This window comes from Eubalaena glacialis, chromosome 13 (genome assembly GCF_028564815.1).
Source record: "Eubalaena glacialis isolate mEubGla1 chromosome 13, mEubGla1.1.hap2.+ XY, whole genome shotgun sequence".
NCBI classification, from domain to species: Eukaryota; Metazoa; Chordata; class Mammalia; order Artiodactyla; family Balaenidae; genus Eubalaena; species Eubalaena glacialis.
In genome coordinates this window covers 23094842-23115792 of record NC_083728.1, presented here as the reverse complement: position 1 = coordinate 23115792, position 20951 = coordinate 23094842, and the positions used below count along the sequence as shown (strand labels likewise).

The 20951-nt window shown below is 36.5% G+C and overlaps 1 protein-coding gene across 5 annotated transcripts in view; it reads right to left on the bottom strand.

Moving 5' to 3' along the window:
- The window catches only part of RBL1 (RB transcriptional corepressor like 1), a 75077-nt gene that overhangs the window by 36461 nt on the left and 17665 nt on the right, over nt 1–20951 (bottom strand). For 4 of the 5 annotated variants that reach the window (XM_061210219.1, XM_061210221.1, XM_061210222.1 and 1 more), the window contains 8 exons: nt 17311–17360; nt 16523–16709; nt 15524–15690; nt 10810–10922; nt 10516–10619; nt 5737–5874; nt 4074–4238; nt 1529–1661 (listed from right to left, as the gene is read on the bottom strand). In XM_061210219.1, the coding sequence (XP_061066202.1) occupies nt 1529–1661; nt 4074–4238; nt 5737–5874; nt 10516–10619; nt 10810–10922; nt 15524–15690; nt 16523–16709; nt 17311–17360 (1057 nt within the window). The remainder of the gene's footprint in view (nt 1–1528; nt 1662–4073; nt 4239–5736; nt 5875–10515; nt 10620–10809; nt 10923–15523; nt 15691–16522; nt 16710–17310; nt 17361–20951) is intronic. The other variant, XM_061210220.1, reaches the window with a different exon arrangement.

The following is a 20951-nucleotide window of genomic DNA, read 5'->3' as shown; positions in this document are numbered from 1 at the left end:
ACTTCTTTCAAAGTCTGTTGGTGACTGGTCAGGGCAAATCTGCTGGTTCAATTCATGCAGGCAGCAAAGCATATGGTTATGTTGTCTCCTTATTTCCCAGTGATAAACCCGCATTTTTCAAAACAGACAAATGAAAATAGACAAATGAAAGAGGGAATGGCCCCCCCATAAAAGTGAAAGTCCAACAAAGAAATGAAAAGTGATAATGCTGAAAGTGAAATTAAAATTGTTAATGAAGTTACAGAAGAAATAGCTGAACCTAGGAATGTTGACACTGCTGCTATTCAAGAATTAGATATACAGCCAGAAGAACTGTGTGAAGATGAGACTTATTGATATAAATGCGAAAAGTTGTTAAGATGAATAGGATGAAGACATCCAACAGGAAGTTATGATGGCAAAAAACTTCACTTTAAAGGAACTCTCAGAAATATTTCACAACACTGAAAGCACAAAGGATAAAATGTTAAGAGCTGGTCCAAACTTAGAAAGGAACATGACAGTTCACCAAGGCACAGGAAAGAAGCTCACTCAGTATTGTAAGTTATATGAGAAGAAAGTGGCAAGCACCATGTAAACGATTCTTTATGACTTTTTTAAAAACAAAACATTTTCATTCTCAATGTTTCCAATGTTTTAAATTGTAGTGTACTAAGTAAATATTTTTACTATTTTTAAATTTGTTTAAATATTAATAATTGACAGTAAGAGAGTTTTTAGGTTTGACAAGATTTTTAAAGGTCATAAAACAATCCTAATTATTCCCCTTGCTTAATGAAGATTGTTTTGCATGCACAGCGTGCACATTTTTATGACCTTATACTACATGTAAAGCAAGACACACACACACAATTATAGTCCAAAAGTGGGTCTTGAGCTACCTTACTATGTAACCTGAATACTTGTACATCTGAGGTTTATTCAGGGATATTGTCATCAGAAGATTTTAAGTGATTTTTAAAAATCCAAGAGTTAAATAATCCAGAAGATGCACACATCAGTTTGCTACATCACAAGAAAAAATAAAGAATAATGCACTAAAATCTTCCTATTAGTAAGGCTCAAATGAACTATTTTGAGAGAGTATAGATAAGTAATTTATTAGATGAATTTAAGTATCCCAAAGAGTTCTTTGTTCTGCTTTAAACGTTTCTTTTTCTTTAAAGACATAGAGATAAAGAATATAACTTTTGTCACATTTGGAAAAGTAGGTATTTAGCTTAAATAGTTTTCCATTAGCATTGAGGAAAAGTTGTGTATATTTATGAAAAAGCCAAAATACTATTTCCACAATAATAGACATTGCAATTTAAAAAATAGATTAGATTCAAAATCAGAGTGGAAATCTTATTACTTTAATATAAAAAGTATACAATGAGCCACACGGGGTCTTGGCATAAACATTAATCCCCTTTCAAATCTTGATAAAAAAATTGTATTTCTTAATAATATGTTAGGCAAGACTTGAAATTTTCTCTAAAAAAAGATCTTTGTTATATTTTCATTGTTTTACCAATGTTGAACCTACCCTTTCGAAGACTCCCACTGTCAGTCCGAACTTCTTTGACCCTTGGATGCATCAGAGGAGACATTGGCATCATGGGAAGATGTCCCTGTACATTTCCCCCATTTCCTGTTTCAAAATTATTTGGGAATATAACCTGTAGAAAACAAAAACCCTCTGCTTTACACACAGATAAACCCACTGATCAAAACATAACAGAAAAAATGAGAACGTCTTAACTTTTTTACTGTTTTATTTCCCTGTCCTTCACAAAATATACCAACTTGCATAAAGTGCTCAATAGTTAACGTTGTTAAAGATATGTAAAGAGTTCATCTCACTTAATCTTATAATATATCTAGTAAAGTTTACTGACCACTAGAAGTAAACCTATGAGGTAGGCACTGCTATTCTTCACTTATGGATGAGAAAATTGAGGCTCAAAAATGTGAAATCTGCCCAAGGACACACTACTACTAAATATTAGAGCAAGGGCTTCAACCCAAATCCTTCTCTTTTAAGTTCATAGCCTTTTTTTCCATTCCCAATGGATTCCATAATGGAAATATTGATGAATACTGAAGATTGCCCAATTAATCACAGTCTGCTGCAAAAGACCAAAGAAGCATGGAAGAGAGGCTTTAAGAAATCATCTTTTCAGTTCTTCCTAGTCTTAAATAGTTCTTTCAGTTGTTTGAGATTAGGGGAAAACTCAAGAAGATTAATGAAGTATAAGGAGACACAGAAAAGCAAAGAAGGATGTATAGACAGGAGTTAAAAAAGAATAACACAGAGGTGAAGGGAAAAAACTCAATTTCTCATGATACTAAACTGTTAAATGTGCAATTTGTGTGCATTAGGCAGAAGCTTTTGATCTTTTTATTGTAAATACTACTAATTAAAAGTGTTTAATTCTTTATATGGATATTTAAAAAATTAAAAATGATGGGATTAATGGTTTCTTAGATCTGATACTGAAAGCACAAGCAACAAAAGAATAGATAAACTGGATATCATCAAAATTTAAAACTTTTGTGTTTCAAAGGTCATCATCAGGAAAGTAAAAAGACAACCCATGGAATGGGAGAAAAGTTTTACCAATCATATATCGGATAAAGGAGTGTATCTAAAATATATAAAGAACCCTATAACTCAATAATAAAAAGACAACCCAAATAAAAAATGGGCAAAGGATCTGAATAGATATTTTTCCAAAGATGATAAAGAAATGGCCAATAAGCACATGAAATGATGTTGAACATCATTAGCCATCAGGGAAATGCAAAAAAAAACCCACAGTGAGATAATACTTCATGCCTACTAGGATGGCTAGAATCAAGAAGACAGATAATAAGCACTGGAGAGGATGTGGAGATATTAGAATCTTTATACACTGATGGTGGGAACGTTAAATGGTGCAGCCACTTTGGAAAACAGTCTGACAGTTCCTCAAAAGCTTAAAGAGAGTTACTATATGGCCCAGCAATTCCACTGCTAGCCATATACTCAAGAAAAATGAAAACATATGTCCACACAAAAACTTGTTCATGAATGTTCATAGCAGCATTATTCATAATAGTCAAAAGATGGAAACAACCCAAGTTTATCCATTGATAAATGAATAAACAAACTGGTATATCCATACAATGGGAAATTAGTAAGCCGTAAAAAGGAATGAAGTGCTGATACATACAACAACATGGATGAACCTAAAATCATTATGCTAATAAAAGAAGTCAGTTATACTCAGCCATAAAAAGAAATGAAATTGAGTTATTTGTAGTGAGGTGGATGGACCTAGAGTCTGTCATACAGAGTGAACTAAGTCAGAAAGAGAAAAACAAAATACCATATGCTAACACGTATATATGGAATCTAAAAAAAAAAAAAAGGTTCTGAAGAACCTAGGGGCAGGACAGGAATAAAGACGCAGATGTAGAGAATGGACTTGAGGACACGGGGAGGGGGAAGGGTAAGCTGGGACAAAGTGAGAGAGTGGCATGGACATATATACACTACCAAATGTAAAACAGATAGCTAGTGGGAAGCAGCCGCATAGCACAGGGAGATCAGCTCAGTGCTTTGTGACCACCTAGAGGGGTGGGATAAGGAGGGTGGGAGGGAGACGCAAGAGGGAGGAGATATGGGGATATATGTATAGCTGATTCACTTTGTTATAAAGTAGAAACTAACACACCATTGTAAAGCAATTATACTCCAATAAAGATGTTTAAAAAAAAAAAAAAGAAGTCAGTTAAAAAGGATCACATATTGTATGATTCCATTTACATGAAATGTCCAGAATAGGGAAATCAATAGAGATGGAAAGTAGATTACTTGGTTGCTTAGGGACTAGGTCAAGAAGATGGAGGTTAGGGAAGTGATACGTAAAGTTTCTTGTTGAGGTGGTGTGTTCCAAAAGTGACTGTGGTGATGACTGCACATACCTATGAATATACTAAAAACCACTGAATTGTATACTTATGGGTGAATTGTATGGTATGGGAATCACGTCTCAATAAAGCTGCTTTCATAAAATGATGGGATTATTAGCCTTGCCCTAACTCACTTCTTCACAGGTAGGAACTCTGTTTGCAGAAGCCTGGAGAGCCTCCCACAGCGCAGAATCATGACTCCATGCTAAACTCTCCAAAATCTGTTCTTCAATGCTGTTCAGGTGTTTCACCATGTCCCTGGAGAGTCCCTCCTCTGAGCGGATCACCACCTCAATAACCTGGAGAAGAGAAAACTGAGAAAGTAATGTGGTCTCAAGTAGTCAGTTCTAGACTAGGCTTACATGTATGGCTAGCTCTGCTGTTATTAATGACACAGAACCAAGAATACCTTTGAACCATAATTCTATGGCTTATTAATATATTTTTAATTTATAAAGAAGTTTTTAAGATCTTCAAAATACTTTCACATACATTTCTGGTTTTCATGTTTTATTTTATACATGGAAAACAGAGGCAATGATAGGTGAAAGTGGTCAACAGCCCAATAGTGGTAGAAGTCAGGTCTTGGGTTCCCAGTCCAGTGCTATTTTGAATTCACTGCCCCTTCTCAGACTATTCCTCCCAACAGCTCAAAAGAAAGAATGAATAACATATTTAAAAGGAACTTTGCTTATATACACTATAGTTCCATTTTAATAAGAGTAAATATCTAGAGCAAAGTCTGTAAGCTTATATATAAAAATATTAATAGTGATTATTATTTGTAATTAGGATTATAATGTATGACTTTAATATCTACATTTGTGTGTATTTTCTGTTTTTCTTCAAGGAGTATATATTATTTATGTGGTTAAAAAACAACGGCATTTAACTTCTTGAATGAAAAAAGGATGTTACAAATAAAAATGAATTGTTATTAGGTGAGGGCAAAAACTAAACTTTTTCCTCAGATAAAACTACATATATTTCCTAATGGAAAATCGGAAACACATACATAAACATTAAAGTAAATATAGAGAAGCAATTTTCCTTACAAAACTAAAAAGAATTTAAATTCCACTCAGTCAACAATTAAAATGGATAGGGTTTTCAGTGATCTGCATTTCTGTAACTTTAGGTATATTTAGGTATAAAAATTTAACTCATCAAACTAACTTTTCTATAATCAACAATTTGCAAGTAACACAGATGACAAAAAATTAACTAAATTATGCCAACCAGTATAATAATAGCATCAGTCTTAAATTCAGACATCAGGTAACATTAAATGTTACTGCAGCTGTGACCTCTGTGTTTTGTAAGAAAGAGGTTCTAGTAGGTAAAAAAGGGTAAGTAAGTAAGAGTCATCCACAATGAATTAGCTCAAATTTGGGGAAGGAGCACCATCTGTTATTACAGCCTCATTAGCTAGACCATGACCACAATTAATTTTAGACCTTTTCTTTCTCCTGAGAGAAAGAGTTTTTGTTCTTCATCATACATCTATTTAACAGGATTATGATTTTCATTCATAATATGGAAATTCAAACTTAACTACTTAGTTCCTGGCCACATTTGCAAGTCAGTGATGGAAAAACTGAAGTTGTGAGATTGGCTTTAATTTACTGATCCCCTCTCTTCCTCTACCTTTTGTCCTTGACTCCACCCTAAAAGGAATGCTTTCACAATACCTCTGGAAATATTTTCCAGACATCACTACAGCTCACTTCTTCAGCATTAAGACAAACAGAATGTTTACCTGAGGCACACCATAACAGAACTTTGCTCTCATCTCACCTTATAAAAATAAAATGGTCGCAGATTAAGAACTTGAATAATCCAGGGAAAAGTACGAGGTGAGCTATAGGCAAAGAGCACAATTTCCAAACAACAGGCCATCAAGGAATGATGAAATATATCCTGCTCTAAAAGAACCTTGGGGAAGAGAAAGACCACAGTTTAATAAATTTCTCAGCAATTTTAGCCTCTGCCATTATATAAAGAAGACTATAGAAACAAGAAAAAAACATATCTTATATAAGTTATAAACCATAACTTATATAAGTGCATATTATACTAGATTACCAGAGATAAAAATCTGAGTTCTTAAACTGATAATTTTCTTATAAGATATAATCTTGCTCAGTGATAGATGTTAAATTCAAATGAGGCATAAACAACAATCTACTTTGAAACTGGAGTAAATAATAAAATAATTAATATTCCTGCCAAGAGAAAAGCATAAGAATTGGGCTCCTTTATTTAAATGACAGTTTTATGTCAACTGTTTTGTCAACATGAGGGCAGTGTTTATTAATCAAAACACTAAAATCAAAGGTGTAGTATATCACAGTTAAGATTTTTAAAAGTTCAGAGAAAGAAATATTTTACTAAGATAAAGTCCTGGGACTTCCCTGGCAGTCCAGTGGTTAAGACTCCATGCTTCCACTGCAGGGGGCATGGATGCGATCCCTGGTCAGGGAACTAAGATCCCGATGCCACGTGGCGCGGCAAAAAAAAAAAAGAAAAAGAAAAAGATAAAGTCCTATTTTGCCACTGAGTTTAAAATTTAACATAAGTTTTCAGTTCTATAAATGGTGTTTGTTGCCATCCTTCTTTCAAATACCATTCCAAATCAACAAAGAGAATAAGCAATAGAAAATATCTTGGATAGAACAAGGAGTTAACTGTAACTGCAAACCATATATGAAAACTGAAACTGGATGAAAGGATGACAAATTACTCAGCAGAAAGTAGGATGGTCAAACATAAGGGCCTGAAGAGACACACTTAAAACAAATGAATCTGCTCCACTCAACTTGGGAAAAACACAGCAACTGAAGGCACAGGCAGAATGGAAAGTAGAGGTTAGGCAGGGGCTGACATGGATGGGTGATTTTTAAGTTTATGGTAGTTAGAAGTCCTCAGGTCCCCACCCAACAACCACTCTGAGTCAGATGATAGGTCTCTACTCTATCCCAACAAGGATCTAGAGAATTATTCTCTACAGAAACTGAACTAGAGAGAATCAGAGCTTGAGAACACCAGGTATAGAAGAGACCGTGGTTTAAGGTGAAAGTCTGCAGACTGAATTGTGAGACCAAGTTTCCCTTCCTTGCTCTGCTCTGTAACACCAACAGCCAGGCAGATACTTTTCTAAAGAAACTGAAATATTCCAGAGAAGTCTTAAAGACACCAACAGTTGAGGGTCCCTATACTACATGATCAGTTGAGGCTACTGGACTTTTATTCTCACTCTTGCACACAGAGCTTTGAGCCAAACTGTTTTGTCAACATAAGGGTTTATTAATGTCTCATTTTTAGTGACTCATTCAAAAAGTAGACATTTGAGGAAAGCCTCCAACTGAAAGACAAAGGTGTAATCCAATATTTGAGGAATAATCCAACATTTGAGGAAAGCCTCCAACTGAAAAACAAAGATCAAAACAAATGGAAAAGAAACTCAGAGGAAACAGAGACAATGCAGGCATCAGAAGAAAACCTCAAAGAAATCTAAATTAACCTCAAAGAATAAGTCTTAGAAATGAAAATATAGCTAAAATAAAAAATTCTTTAGAATTGGATGGTGAAAAATTGAGTAAATATCCTTAGAAGTAGAACAAAAAGACAAAGAAATAGAAAATAAGAGGATTAATCTAGAAGGTCCTTTATCTGAATCATAAAAGCTCCAGAAAGATAAAATTGTGGGCAATACATTATCTAAGAAATAATGCAATAAAATGACCCAGAACTGCAGGACGTAAATTTCTGGGCTAAAAGAGCAACTCTGTAGGAATGCCCAACACATGAATGAAAAGACCCATGATTAAGGCATTCTATTATAAATTTCAGAACATTAGTGATAAAAGAATGATAACTAAGATTCCAGAAAGTAAAAACAGGTCACATACCAATACAAAGAATTAGAATGCCACTGGATTTCTAATTAGCAATACTGGAATCTAGAAGATAATGGAGCAATGCCTTTAAAATCATAAAATTATACACAGACAACTATTAATCAAGTGTGAGTCTAAAATAAAGACATTCTGGACTTCCCTGGCAGTCCAGTGGTTAAGACTCCATGCTTCCAATGCAGGAGGTGTGGGTTCGATCCCTGGTCAGGGAACTAAGATCCCACGTGTCGCGTGGTGTGGCCAAAAAATAAAAAAATTAAAAAATAAAATAAAGACATTCATGCAGTTTTAAAAAAGACACTTAAGGCAAGGTAAGGTTTCCACGCTTTACTTGAGCTGATAAAATGTCTATACCACTGGATTGTGAAATTATGTATGTATAAAGTAATACCTAGAGCAACCAATAAAGAAAAAATCTATACAAAGATACACAGTCTAAAAATGTTCAAAGTGACCCACAGGAAGGTAGGAAAAAGAAAACAGAAAAACAAAACAGAAAACAAAATATAAAATGGCAGACTTATGCCCTAACAAATCAATAATTTAATTTAATTTAATAGGTAAATTAAATTTACCTATTAAAACAAAAAGCCTGACACAGTAGATTAAAAAAAACATGACTCAACTATATGCTGCCTACAAGAAACTAATTTCAAAGGATGTTACAGGTAGATTGAAAGTAAAAGAATGGAAAAAGATATACAGGCATACCAGGTTCCAGACCACTGCAATAAAGTGAATATGCAATAAAGCAAATATCCCAATAAAGTGAGTCACACAAATTTTTTTGGTGTCCCAATGCATATAAAAGTTATGCTTACACTATATTATAATCTATTAAGTGTGCAATAGCATTATGTCTAAAAAAATAACTTAATTAAAAAGTACTTTATTACTAAAAAATGCTGACCATCACCTGAGGCTTCAGTGGGTCGTAATCTTTTTGCAATAGTAAAGATCACTAATCACAGATCACTATAACAAATACAACAGTAGTGAAAAAGTTTGCAATATTGCTACAATTAGCAAAATGTGACACAGAGAAATGAAGTGAGAAAATGCTGTTAGAAATATGGCACCAACAGACTTGATGCAGGGTTGCTGCAAACCTTTAATTTATTAAAAAGTCACTATTTGTGAAGCGCAAAAAAGTGAAGCACAATAAAACTAGGTATGCCTGTATAAACATCAGCCAGATGACTTCAGAACAAAGACAATTACCAGACTCAGAGAGGGATGTTCTGTCATGATAAAATGATTAATTCACCAAGAAGACATAGTAATCCTCAATGTCTATGCATCAAACAGCAGAGCTTCAAACTATATGAATTAAAACAAAATCTGATAGAACTGAAAGGAGAAAGAGACAAATCCACAATTTTATTTGGAGACTTCAATACCTTTCTCTCCTCTCGATAACTGATAGAACTAAACCAAAAATTAGCAAGGATACAGAAGAATTCAACACCATTAACCAACAAGATAGAACTGACATTTACAGAACACTCCACCCAAACAACAGCACACATTCCTTTCAAGTGCCCAGAACATTTACCAAGAAAAACCATATCCTGGGTCATAAAATAAACCTCAACAAATATAAACAAAAAGAACTCATAAGAGTGTATTATAAAAGTTTAGATATGGAAAACAAATTTGTGGCTAAAGAGACTGAGTGTCACTTAAAAAGGGGTAGTATGAGGGAGATCTTTGTGGCGACAGAACAGTTCTGTATCTTGATTTTGGTGGTGGTTACCTAATCTACACATGTGATATAAGAGTAAAGAGCAAGACACATACATTGTTCTAATGTCAATTTCCTAGTTTTGATATACTATGTAAAATGTAACCACTGGGGGCAAATGGATACATGGGATCCCTCTGTACTACTTTTGCAACTTTCTGTGAATCTATAATTATTTCAAAATAAAAAGTTGAAAATTTACTTCTTTCTCCAGAAGCTATGGGAGCATATGCTCTATCAAGTATTAGTAAATCATGAAAAAGAAAGACGTGGCATATAGGAAAAATGGGGAACCAACACAGAAGAAAACTTCCAGGGTGCAAACACAGAGAAATTTTATTACACTAGTTAAGCAGCACCTCCAAACATCAACTTGTTCTTACTGGAATTGAAGGTCAGAAGGCTCCAAGAGTGACAAGAGAGAGGAGGAGGAGGAAACAAAGATCATATGATAAGTCTGACTTCTTAGAAAAATTCCTTTACATAGCTATTGGAGAGAGTGATCAGACTTGATCAAATGTCCAAAGAAAATGAAGCAATAAAAAAAAAAAAGCCATCAACATTTTATTCCTCAAAACTCCCTGAGCGGTATGGCTAGATATCTTAATTATCAGTTGGTTTAATAGTTGGGGGACTTCATTATTAGCTAGCTAGGAATGAAGGACAAAAAAACCGACCAAAGGGAAAGGATAATGATGGTGCATCAAAGAAAAATTTTACAAATTTCACATTTCTGCCTAGAGGTGGCTAGCACTGGGTGTGCCAAAGACAACTAAGGCCAATTAATATGTCATCATGGGTAAGTCTGCCATTAACTGCTGAGCCCCACAATGAACTACAGAGGCTCTCAACACATTGCTTCCAGGCTTAGGTTCTGTAGACCTTGCCAGTGGCTGGGAGAGTGAATTTACTTACTGACATGTCCATTCCATGAAGTCTTCGTGTCTCCTGAACCATTACAGTCTCTAATATTTTATAATACAAAATTTCTGCAAGCTTTAGCCTGTTTACAGCAAAATCTACGGGGGGAAACAAGGGGAAAACATGTGCTAAATAAATGTAGCTGTTAAGAACTAAAGAACAAAACTTATATAAGCTACAATCAGATATATTAAAAATTGCAGGGAAAGAAAAAACGTGAGTTTCTATTTTTCTTGGAACAATCTATCTACTTTCAATGCTTTATCAGTTTCAGTTTTGTCTTCTTACCTATGTGAGATCCTGGCTGTTCATCTGTTGATTGGGTATAGTGTTGGCAGAAAGTCTCTCCTATTACTTTCACTGTTTTCATAATGTTTTCCATAGGATTACGCATACAAGACCTAAAAAATACAAAAGGAACCTAATTAACAGAAAAAAAATTCCAGAGTACCAACATTTCTTCAGTCAAGAATTAGTCTAGTTTTTAGTGACCAAAGTCCTATTCTCAGGTGTAAACCTAGATATGTAAACACAGCATATTTCAAACCAGTCTACAGCCTTTAAATATAATCATTTGGCATATTGTTTTGGAATTTCAACATTAGGGGAGTCAATGTTATCTCTATTATGCTTCCATTTATATGAAATTCTAGAAAGGCAAAATTCTAAGGACAGAAAACATATCAGTGGTTTCCAGAGGCTGGGGATGGCATAGGGATTGACTACAAAGGGGCATAAATTTGGGGGGACTGTTCTATGTCTTGATCATGGTGGTGATGGTTATACAACTGTATACATTTGTCAAATCTCATACAACTGTACAGTAAAAAGGATGACTCTTGTATATAAATTATACTTCAGTAAACCTGATTTAAGAAAGATTTCTTCATCTGATTTAAGAAAAATGATAGACAGTGCTTATGTATATATTGTGCTGGAACAATAAACTGCATTTAGTTCTTATCAAAGCCAAAAGAATAACAAGTAAAAAAAATGTAGCATTAAAAAGCAAGATGGACTTCCCTGGTGGCACAGTGGTTAAGAATCTGCCTGCCAATGCAAGGGACACGGGTTCGATCCCTGGTCTGGGAAGATCCCACATGCTGCAGAGCAACTAAGCCCGTGTGCCACAACTACTGAGCCTGCGCTCTAGAGCCCGCACACCGCAACTACTGAGCCCACACACCGCAACTACTGAAGTACTAGCGCTCTAGGGTGCACGTGCCGCAACTACTGAGCCCGAGTGCTGCAACTACTGAAGACCGCGCACCTAGAGCCTGTGCTCTGCAACAAGAGAAGCCACCACAATGAGAAGCCCGCATACCATGACAAAAAGTAGCCCCCGCTTGCAGCAATGAAGACTGAACGCAGCCAAAAATTTAAAAAAAAAAAAAAAAAAAAAAAAAAGGACTTCCCTGGTGGCACAGTGGTTAAGAATCCGCCTGCCAATGCAGGGGACATGGGTTCGAGCCCTGGTCCAGGAAGATCCCACATGCTGCGGATCAACTAAGCCCGTGCGCCACAACTACTGAGCCTGCACTGTAGAGCCTGCAAGCCGCAACTACTGAAGCCCACGCGCGTAGAGCCTGTGCTCCACAGCAAGAGAAGCCACCGCAATGAGAAGCCCACGCACTGCAACAAAGAGTAGCCCCTAATCACCGGAACCGGAGAAAGCCCGCACGCAGCAACGAAGACCCAACGCAGCCAAAAATAAATAAATTAAAAAAAAAAAAAAAAAAAGAAAAACATTTGGCAAGAAGCAATTAATCCTGTTATATTATTAACTCTGTTAACTTTCTATCAATAAAAAACACAGAATACAGGTCTTAATTCAGAAATGACAAACAAATCCAAGACTGTGAGAAACAATGTGATTTGCCCAAAGCCAAATAACTAGTGCAGGGTTCAGAATTCCCGGTCCCATGTTCAAAAAGACCAGCATCATGTGCCATGTAGCATACATGGCAAAAACATTTTATGTTCTTATCAAGTTCTTCTAATGCAAAGCTGTGCCTCTTGAGTTATATTTTCTTCCAACTAGGTTGTCTTTTTAAAATTTTATTATGTAGTAAAAACACATAACAAATTTACCCTCTTAATTTTTAAGTGCACATTACTGTCAGCTATGTGCATGTTATTGTATAGTGATCTCTAGAACTTTCTCATCTTGCATAAATGAAACTCTATACCCATCAAACAACAACTCCCTGTTTCCCCCCTCCCCCATCCCCTGGCAACCACCATGCTACTTTCTGTTTCTATCAGTCTTATTACTTTAGATACCTCATATAAGTGGAATCATGCAATATTTGTCTTTTTGTGATTGGCTTATTTCACTCAGTATAGTGTCTTCAAGATTCATCCATATTGTAGCATATGACAAGATTTCCCTCTTTTTAAGGCTGAGTAATATTCTGTTGTACATACCACATTTTCTTTATTCATTCATTCATCAGTGGACATTTAGGTTGGTTCTATATCTTGGCTCTTACGGGTAATGCTGCAGTAAACTTGGGTGTGCAGATATCTCTTTGAGATCCTGTTTTCAACTCTTTGGGATATATACCCAGAAATGGGATTGCTAGGTCATAAAAATTCTATTTTTAATTATTTGAGAAATCTCCATACTGTTTTCCATATCAGCTACACCATTTATAATCCCACCAGTGGAGTGCCAATTCTGATACTCACCAACACATTTGTTATTTTCTGTTTTTTTGATAGTGGCCATTCTAACGGGTGCTATCTCATTGTGGTTTTAATTTGCATTTACCTGATGATTAGTAATGTTGAGAATTTTTTCACATGCTTGTTGGCTATTTGTATGTCTTTTTTGGAGAAATGTCTATTTAAGTCTTTTGCCCCTTTTTCAAATCAGGTGTTTGTTTTTTTGTTTTGTTTTGTTTTTTGTTGTTTGAGTTGTAGGAGTTCTTTATATACTCTGGCTATTAACCCCTTATCTGATACATGGTTTGCAATTACTTTCTTCTATTCTAGTAGGTTGCCTTTTCATCTTGTTATTTTCGATGCTGTACAGAAGTATTTAAGTGGGATATAGTCCCATTTTTCTATTTTTGCTTTTGTTACCTATACTTTTGATGTCACATCCAAGAAATCACTGCCCATTTCAGTGTCAGAAAGCTTTTCACCTATGTTTTCTTCTAGTTGTACAGTTTCAGGTCTCATGTTTATTAGGTTTTTAACAAATTTTGAGTTAACTTTTGTACATGGTGTAAGATAAAAGTCCATCTTCATTCTTTCGCATGTGGATATCTCAAAGAGATATTTGCATACCCAAGTTCACTGCAGCATTACTCACAACAGCCAAGATGTGGAAGCAAGCTATATGTCCACTGATGAATGAATGGATAAAGGAAGTGTGGTATGTATATATATACAATGGAATATTATTCAGGCTTAAAAAGAAGGAAATCCTGTCATATGCTACAGCATGGATGAACCTTGAAGATATGATACTAACTGAATTAAGCCAAACACAAACAAATACTGCATGATTCCACCTATAACAGGTATCTAAAGTATCTTTTGTATATGGTGTAAGATAAGAGTCCATCTTCATGCTTTTGCCTGTGGATATCTGGCTTTCCCCATAATGTAGTCGTGGCACCCTTGTCAAAGATCATTTAATGATATATGTGAAGATTTATTTTGGGACTCTAGTCTATTCCATGTCTAGTCTACATGTCTGTCTTTATGCCAATACCATACTGTTTTGCTTACTGTAGCTTTGGAATGTGTTTTGAAATCAGAAATGTGAGGCCTACAGCTTTTTACTTCTTTCTCAAGATTATTTTGGCTATTAAAAGTCCTTCAAAATTCCTTATGAATTTTAGATTTTTTTTTTTCTATTTCTGTAAAAATGCCATTGGGATTTTGATAGGGACTGCTATCTTGGTGATATACAGGGACTTTCACTTGGGGAGGTTTCTATGACTTTTTACTCATCTGCCTACTCACTCCATTTGTTTCTCTCCACATCTGGGGTATTAATGAGTATTTTCAAGATCCTATCAATAGGACTTCCCTGGTGGCGCAGTGATTAAGAATCTGCCTGCCAATGCAGGGGACATGGGTTCGAGCCCTGGTCCAGGAAGATCTCACATGCCACGGAGCAACTAAGCCCGTGCATCACAACTACTGAGCCCGCGCACCTAGAGCCCACACTCTGCAACAAAAGAAGCCACCGCAATGAGAAGCCTGTGCACCGCAATGAAGAGTGGCCCCCACTTGCCACAATTAGAGAAAGCCCACGTGCAGCAACAAAGACCCAACGCAGCCAAAAATAATAAATAAATAAATAAATAAACAGATAGATAGATAGATAGATAGGTCCCATCAATATACCCTTTTCCCCCAGTAACGCTTCTTGGGGATGGGCATACCAGAAGCATCCATTTCCTTTCCTGACCACCACTTTGGAAAATTATAGCATGAAATCATATCCCTCTCTTCATTTGGTTTCTGCTGATAGATAGTTTGCTGATTTTTACTATTCTGTTATTTCATTAGGTATTAGGAAATAAGGTTCTCTAATCTGGCCTGACTTTATCATCTTTACTACGAAATATGCTTCTTTTTCTTAGACAATTGCATAAAATTCCATTTTACAGCTGTACCATCAATATGTAACCAGTCTCCCATTTGATGGACATTTATATTGAACCCATTTAAAAACAATGTAAAAAGAAAAATAGTAATGCATAAATTAGGGGTGTTACCAGAATGGAATGTTGGAGCTAAATAACCTTTAAGATGCATTTAACCTTGAAAGTCTATAGTAATACGAAATAAAATTTATATATAATTTTTAATAGGTACTTCTATCTGATTTTAGGTCAACATACTTTGTGATTGAAATGGTACAGTAAAACTTGCCAGATGTATATCCACTATCTCCAGAATTCGGAAGTACTGAAAACAGAATGGAATACAGAATCTAATTTAAAAGAGACATTTGGAAAAATACTAGTATTGTACTCACTCAAAAATGTTTACAAGTTGTTCACTTGGTGCATTTTTCAGTCCGGCCACAATACTCTGTAACCGGCTCACACTTTGGGTGGCTGAAGCAACAGGAGTAATGACTGCTTCTTTTTCTCTTAAATATCGTCGTCCTGTCAGTGGTGTAGAAGGTGCAAATGATGTTTTCTGTCAGAAAAGAAAATTATGTGAGATTAAAAAGCTACCTTCTTCCCCATTATGTGTTTAATTCAGTACATATACCATCTTCTCTATTCATGTTTAGTAGGTTACTTTTTCCCCCTCTTCTGGTTACCCACCAAATTTTTAGCAATATTATGCTGATAACATCCTACCTTTGAATAACACTTTCCCAAAGTGCTTTCTATCCATAATCTCATTTTATCTTCATAACATTCATTTGAAATATAACAGGCACATTTTCATTTTACATATGAGGAAATAGGCACAGAGAAGTTAAAAAACTTGTTTAAGCTAACAAAGGTAATGGCAGAGCTGGGACTAAAACTTAGGTTTCTATCTTCTGGACCAGTGAATTTTCCATTAGACCTCATCCTCCAACCCACCTAACACATAAATACAGAATTAAGCCTTGGCTATTAACAATCAAATCCAGAGTTAGATGGCTGAAGTTTGGGAAGAGCACATAGTTCGTCATCGGTAGGAAAGCACACTAAATTTTAAAGCAAGAGAAGAGCGGCTAAAGTGATGCAAAGAAAAAATAGGAAGAAAGCATAAATCCTTCTTCATATCCAAAGACACATACTCTACTAAAAACCCAGGCATTCTGGGAAAATATCCAAATATGAAAAATTGCAAGAAATGAGGTAAAAATACTAAATGCCATAGTTTTGAAAAAATACCTTTTAAGGCTTTCATGGGAAATATGAATTAGTAGAAGAAACTCAAGATTTAACTTGAAAGATGCTTCTGCTGTTAGTAGAATCACACACACAGAGAAAAAGATCATTCAAGACTGAGGCCAGGCTAGGTTAATTACTTTTTCAAAGTGTTGTTGAAGGTTACACTCCACATTAGCCTGTGCTGTCAGTTTCCCTAATGGGGCATCACCAGTGAACTTCCGAGGAGTTCCAATTTCCTCTTCTGCATCTGCTCCCAAAAAGATTCTCTCATCAAAGTCACCAACAGTTAAAACATATTCTTCATACTCCTTGTTCACTGCTTTGCTGAAAAGAGAATTATTTTAAGCTGCTAGAATAAAACTAAGTTACATAATGGACTTATCTTGACTTGATAGATTTTGACTCCACAGACTAGAAAAGCTCATGACTTTCTAGTTTTTATTAACTTTGCCCATCTAACAATATCAGAGGTTTCTATCCGATCAGAGACATTCTTCACATTCACATACATGGCAATAAATTACTTTGAAAGGTGAGTGAAAAGAATATACACTTAATCTGGAAACTAGTTGAACCTAATTAAGACCTGATCATTGAGGAAACAATTGTGTGTGGCCTTGAAATATAAGCACATTCTGAATTTGCCAATATTTGATTAATGAAAGAATGTAAAGTCAAATACAGAAGTCATTGGGTCTGTTTATGAGTTTCTCAGGAGAGCAGCTGTTTTAAGAGCTAATGGGATCTTAAAATAAATGTACTTAAAGACAGCAAGGCTTAGTGATAACACCCACTCAATGCCACCAAAGCAGAAGGAACTTGAATTTGGAGCAGTTACCTTCATACAACATTTCACTTAACAAAGTGCAACAAATCATATTGACAGCTTATGATATGCCAGATACCATCAGTGCTAGACACTTACCTATTATCAGTAAAACTAGAAAGGTCCAGAAGGCATTCTCCCTTTAAAATCTGGGGAAAAAAAGCCATTTTGTGACTTCATGTAAGTAAGCATATTAACATACACACAGAAATACTACATTTACCTAAATTTTCACATTGGTAGTTATTATAAATAACACAAACGCACAAAATAGAATTACTAAATATTTCTTTCAGACCTGTAAATCCTATTTAGTATGCAAATAAAATATTAAAAAACATTTAAAGTCAAGTTTTGAAAATACTTCGTAGTCTATAGCAGTGGTTTCCAAATTTTAGTGACATAACAATCATGTAGGGGAACTTGTTAAAAATGCAGACTGACAGACCTCAAGGTCTGAACTAAGGCAGCAGTTTTAACAAATTCCTCAAGTGATTCTCATGAAAGCTGTCCAATTTTAAACATTGGTCTATGGAAAATGGAAACTAACAGTTACTGAATGATAACGTATGTCAGGCAAGCAAAAGATTTGAAAGGAATATAGGTACTGTTACTGGTGACAGAGGAAAACTACACTGTTATCAATATTTTCTGTGTATCCACACTATACTTAGATTACTACATAACAAGGGTTGCAAACTCAAATGATTTCAGGGGTCAGGGATCAACATACATAAATGAAGAGGGCAGAAAGCACACTTCCCATCCTAAAAGAGGTGGCCAAAAGAGGTGGCCATCATTTAGCTTGACAACAGTCACCATGTAGAAATTGCAAACCAGTATTGCCATAGCTTCTGATTTTTAAAAAATTTTCATATAAAAGATCTTTATGTGTAAGTTAAAAATTGAACAAAATAAAAATGAAATAAAAAATTAAAACACCCTAAACAGGCCAAATAAAGCATCTGGCCCATGGGCAGGAGAACCACTGTCCAAACCAGGATACTTTTGGAGTGAAAGAAGACATTATAATAATTATGCCAAGACAACAGCCAAAACCCAGATAATTCAGGCAAACCAAGATGAATGGTCATCATAGCCAGGGGCCACTAGTGCCTTGCTTCTGCAAAGCACAATAGACATAATCCTTGAGTTCCTTTAAAAGTTTATTTTGCTGGAGATTAAAGTTTTACAAAGAGATATTTTACACAGACGTACATATACACACAAAAATATATACTGTGTATATATACACATAAATAAATACTTGTTTGTTTGCTGAAAGATAAGACTAAATACAAAAGGATGTCCAAGAGGGACTTCCCTGGCAGTCCAGTGGTTAAGAATCCCCCTTCCAATGCAGGGGATTCGATCCCTGGTCAGGGAACTAAGATCCCACATGCCTTGGGGCAATTAAGCCTGTGCGCCACAACTACTGAGCACACGGGCTACAACTACAGAGCCGACGCACTCTGGAGCCCGTGCACCACAACTGGAGAGAAGCCCGCGCGCCGCAGTGGAGGATCCCTCATGCCGCAACTGAGACCCAAGGCTGGAGATTGGTTCAAGATGGCAGAGTAGAAGGACGTGCTCTCACTCCCTCTTGCAAGAGCAGCGGAATGACAACTAACTGCTGAACAATCATCAACAGGAAGACACTGGAACTCACCAAAAAAGATACCTCACAACCAAAGACAAAGGAGAAGCCACAGTGAAACGGTAGGAGGGGCACAATCACAATAAAATCAAGTCCCATAACTGCTGGGTGGGTGACTCACAAACTGGAGAACACTTATACCACAGAAGTCCACCCACTGGAGTGAAGGTTTTGAGCGCAACGTCAGGCTTCCCAACCTCGGCGTCCAGCAATGGGAAGAGGAATAGCTAGAGAATCAGACTTTGAAGGCTAGCGGGATTTGACTGCAGGATTTTGACAGGACTGTGGGAAACAGAGACTCCACTCTTGGAGGGCACACACAAAGTAGTGTGCGCATCGGGACCCAGGGGAAGGAGCAGTGACCCCATAGGAGACTGAACCAGACCTACCTGCTAGTGTTAGAGGGTCTCCTGGAGAGGTGGGGGGTGGCTGTGTCTCACCGTGAGGACAAGGACACTGGCAGAAGAAGTTCTGGGAAGTACTCCTTGGCATGAGCCCTCCCAGAGTCCGCCATTAGCCACACCAAAGAGGCCAGGTAGGCCCCAGTGTTGGGTCGCCTCAGGCCAAACAACCAACAGGGAAGGAACCCAGCCCCACCCATCAGCAGACAAGTGGATTAAAGTTTTACTGAGCTCTGCCCACCAGAGCAACAGCCAGCTCTACCCACCACCAGTCCCTCCCATCAGGAAACTTGCACAAGCCTCGTAGATAGCCTCATCTACCAGAGGGCAGACAGCAGAAGCAAGAAGAACTACAATCCTGCAGCCTGTGGAACAAAAACCACATTCACAGAAAGATGGACAAGATGAAAAGGCAGAGGGCTATGTACCAAATGAAGGAACAAGATAAACTTCCAGAAAAACAGCTAAATGAAGTGGAGATAGGCAACCTTCCAGAAAAAGAATTCAGAATAATTGCTGAAGATGATCCAGGACCTCAGAAAAAGAATGGAGGCAAAGATCGAGAAGATGCAAGAAATGTTTAACAAAGACCTAGAAGAATTAAAGAACAAACAAACAGAGATGAACAATACAATAACTGAAATGAAAACTACACTAGAAGGAATCAATAGCAGAATAACTGAGGCAGAAGAACAGATAAGTGAACTGGAAGACAGAATGGTGGAATTCACTGCTGCAGAACAGAATAAAGAAAAAAGAATGAAAAGAAATGAAGACAGCCTAAGAGACCTCTGGGACAACATTAAACGCAACAACATTCGCATTATAGAGATCCCAAAAGGAGAAGAGAGAGAGAAAGGACTCGAGAAAATATTTGAAGAGATTATAGTCAAAAACTTCCCTAACATGGGAACGGAAACAGCCACCCAAGTCCAGGAAGCGCAGGGAGTCCCTTACAGGATAAACCCAAGGAGAAACAGGCCGAGACACATAGTAATCAAATTGGCAAAAATTAAAGACAAAGAAAAATTATTGAAAGCAGCAAGGGAAAAATGACAAATAACATACAAGGGAACTCCCATAAGTTTAAGGCCTGAGTTCTCAGCAGAAACTCTACAAGCCAGAAGGGAGTGGCATGATATACTTAAAGTGATGAAAGGGAAGTACCTACAACCAAGATTACTCTACCCGGCAAGGATCTCATTCAGATTTGATGGAGAAATCAAAAGCTTTGCAGACAAGCAAAAGCTAAGAGAATTCAGCACCACCAAACCAGCTCTACAACAAATGCTAAAGGAACTTCTCTAAGTGGGAAACACAAGAGAAGAAAAGGACCTACAAAAACAAACCCAAAACAATTAAGAAAATCATAATAGGAACATACATATCGATAATTACCTTAAACGTGAATGGATTAAATGCTCCAACCAAAAGACACAGGCTCGCTGAATGGATACAAAAACAAGACCCACATATATGCTGTCTACAAGAGACCCACTTCAGACCTAGGGACACATACAGCCTGAAAGTGAGGGGATGGAAAAAGATATTCCATGCAAATGGAAATCAAAAGAAAGCTGGAGTAGCAATACTCATATGAGATAAAATAGACTTTAAAATAAAGAATGTTACAAGAGACAAGGAAGGACACTACATAATAATCAAGGCATCAATCCATGAAG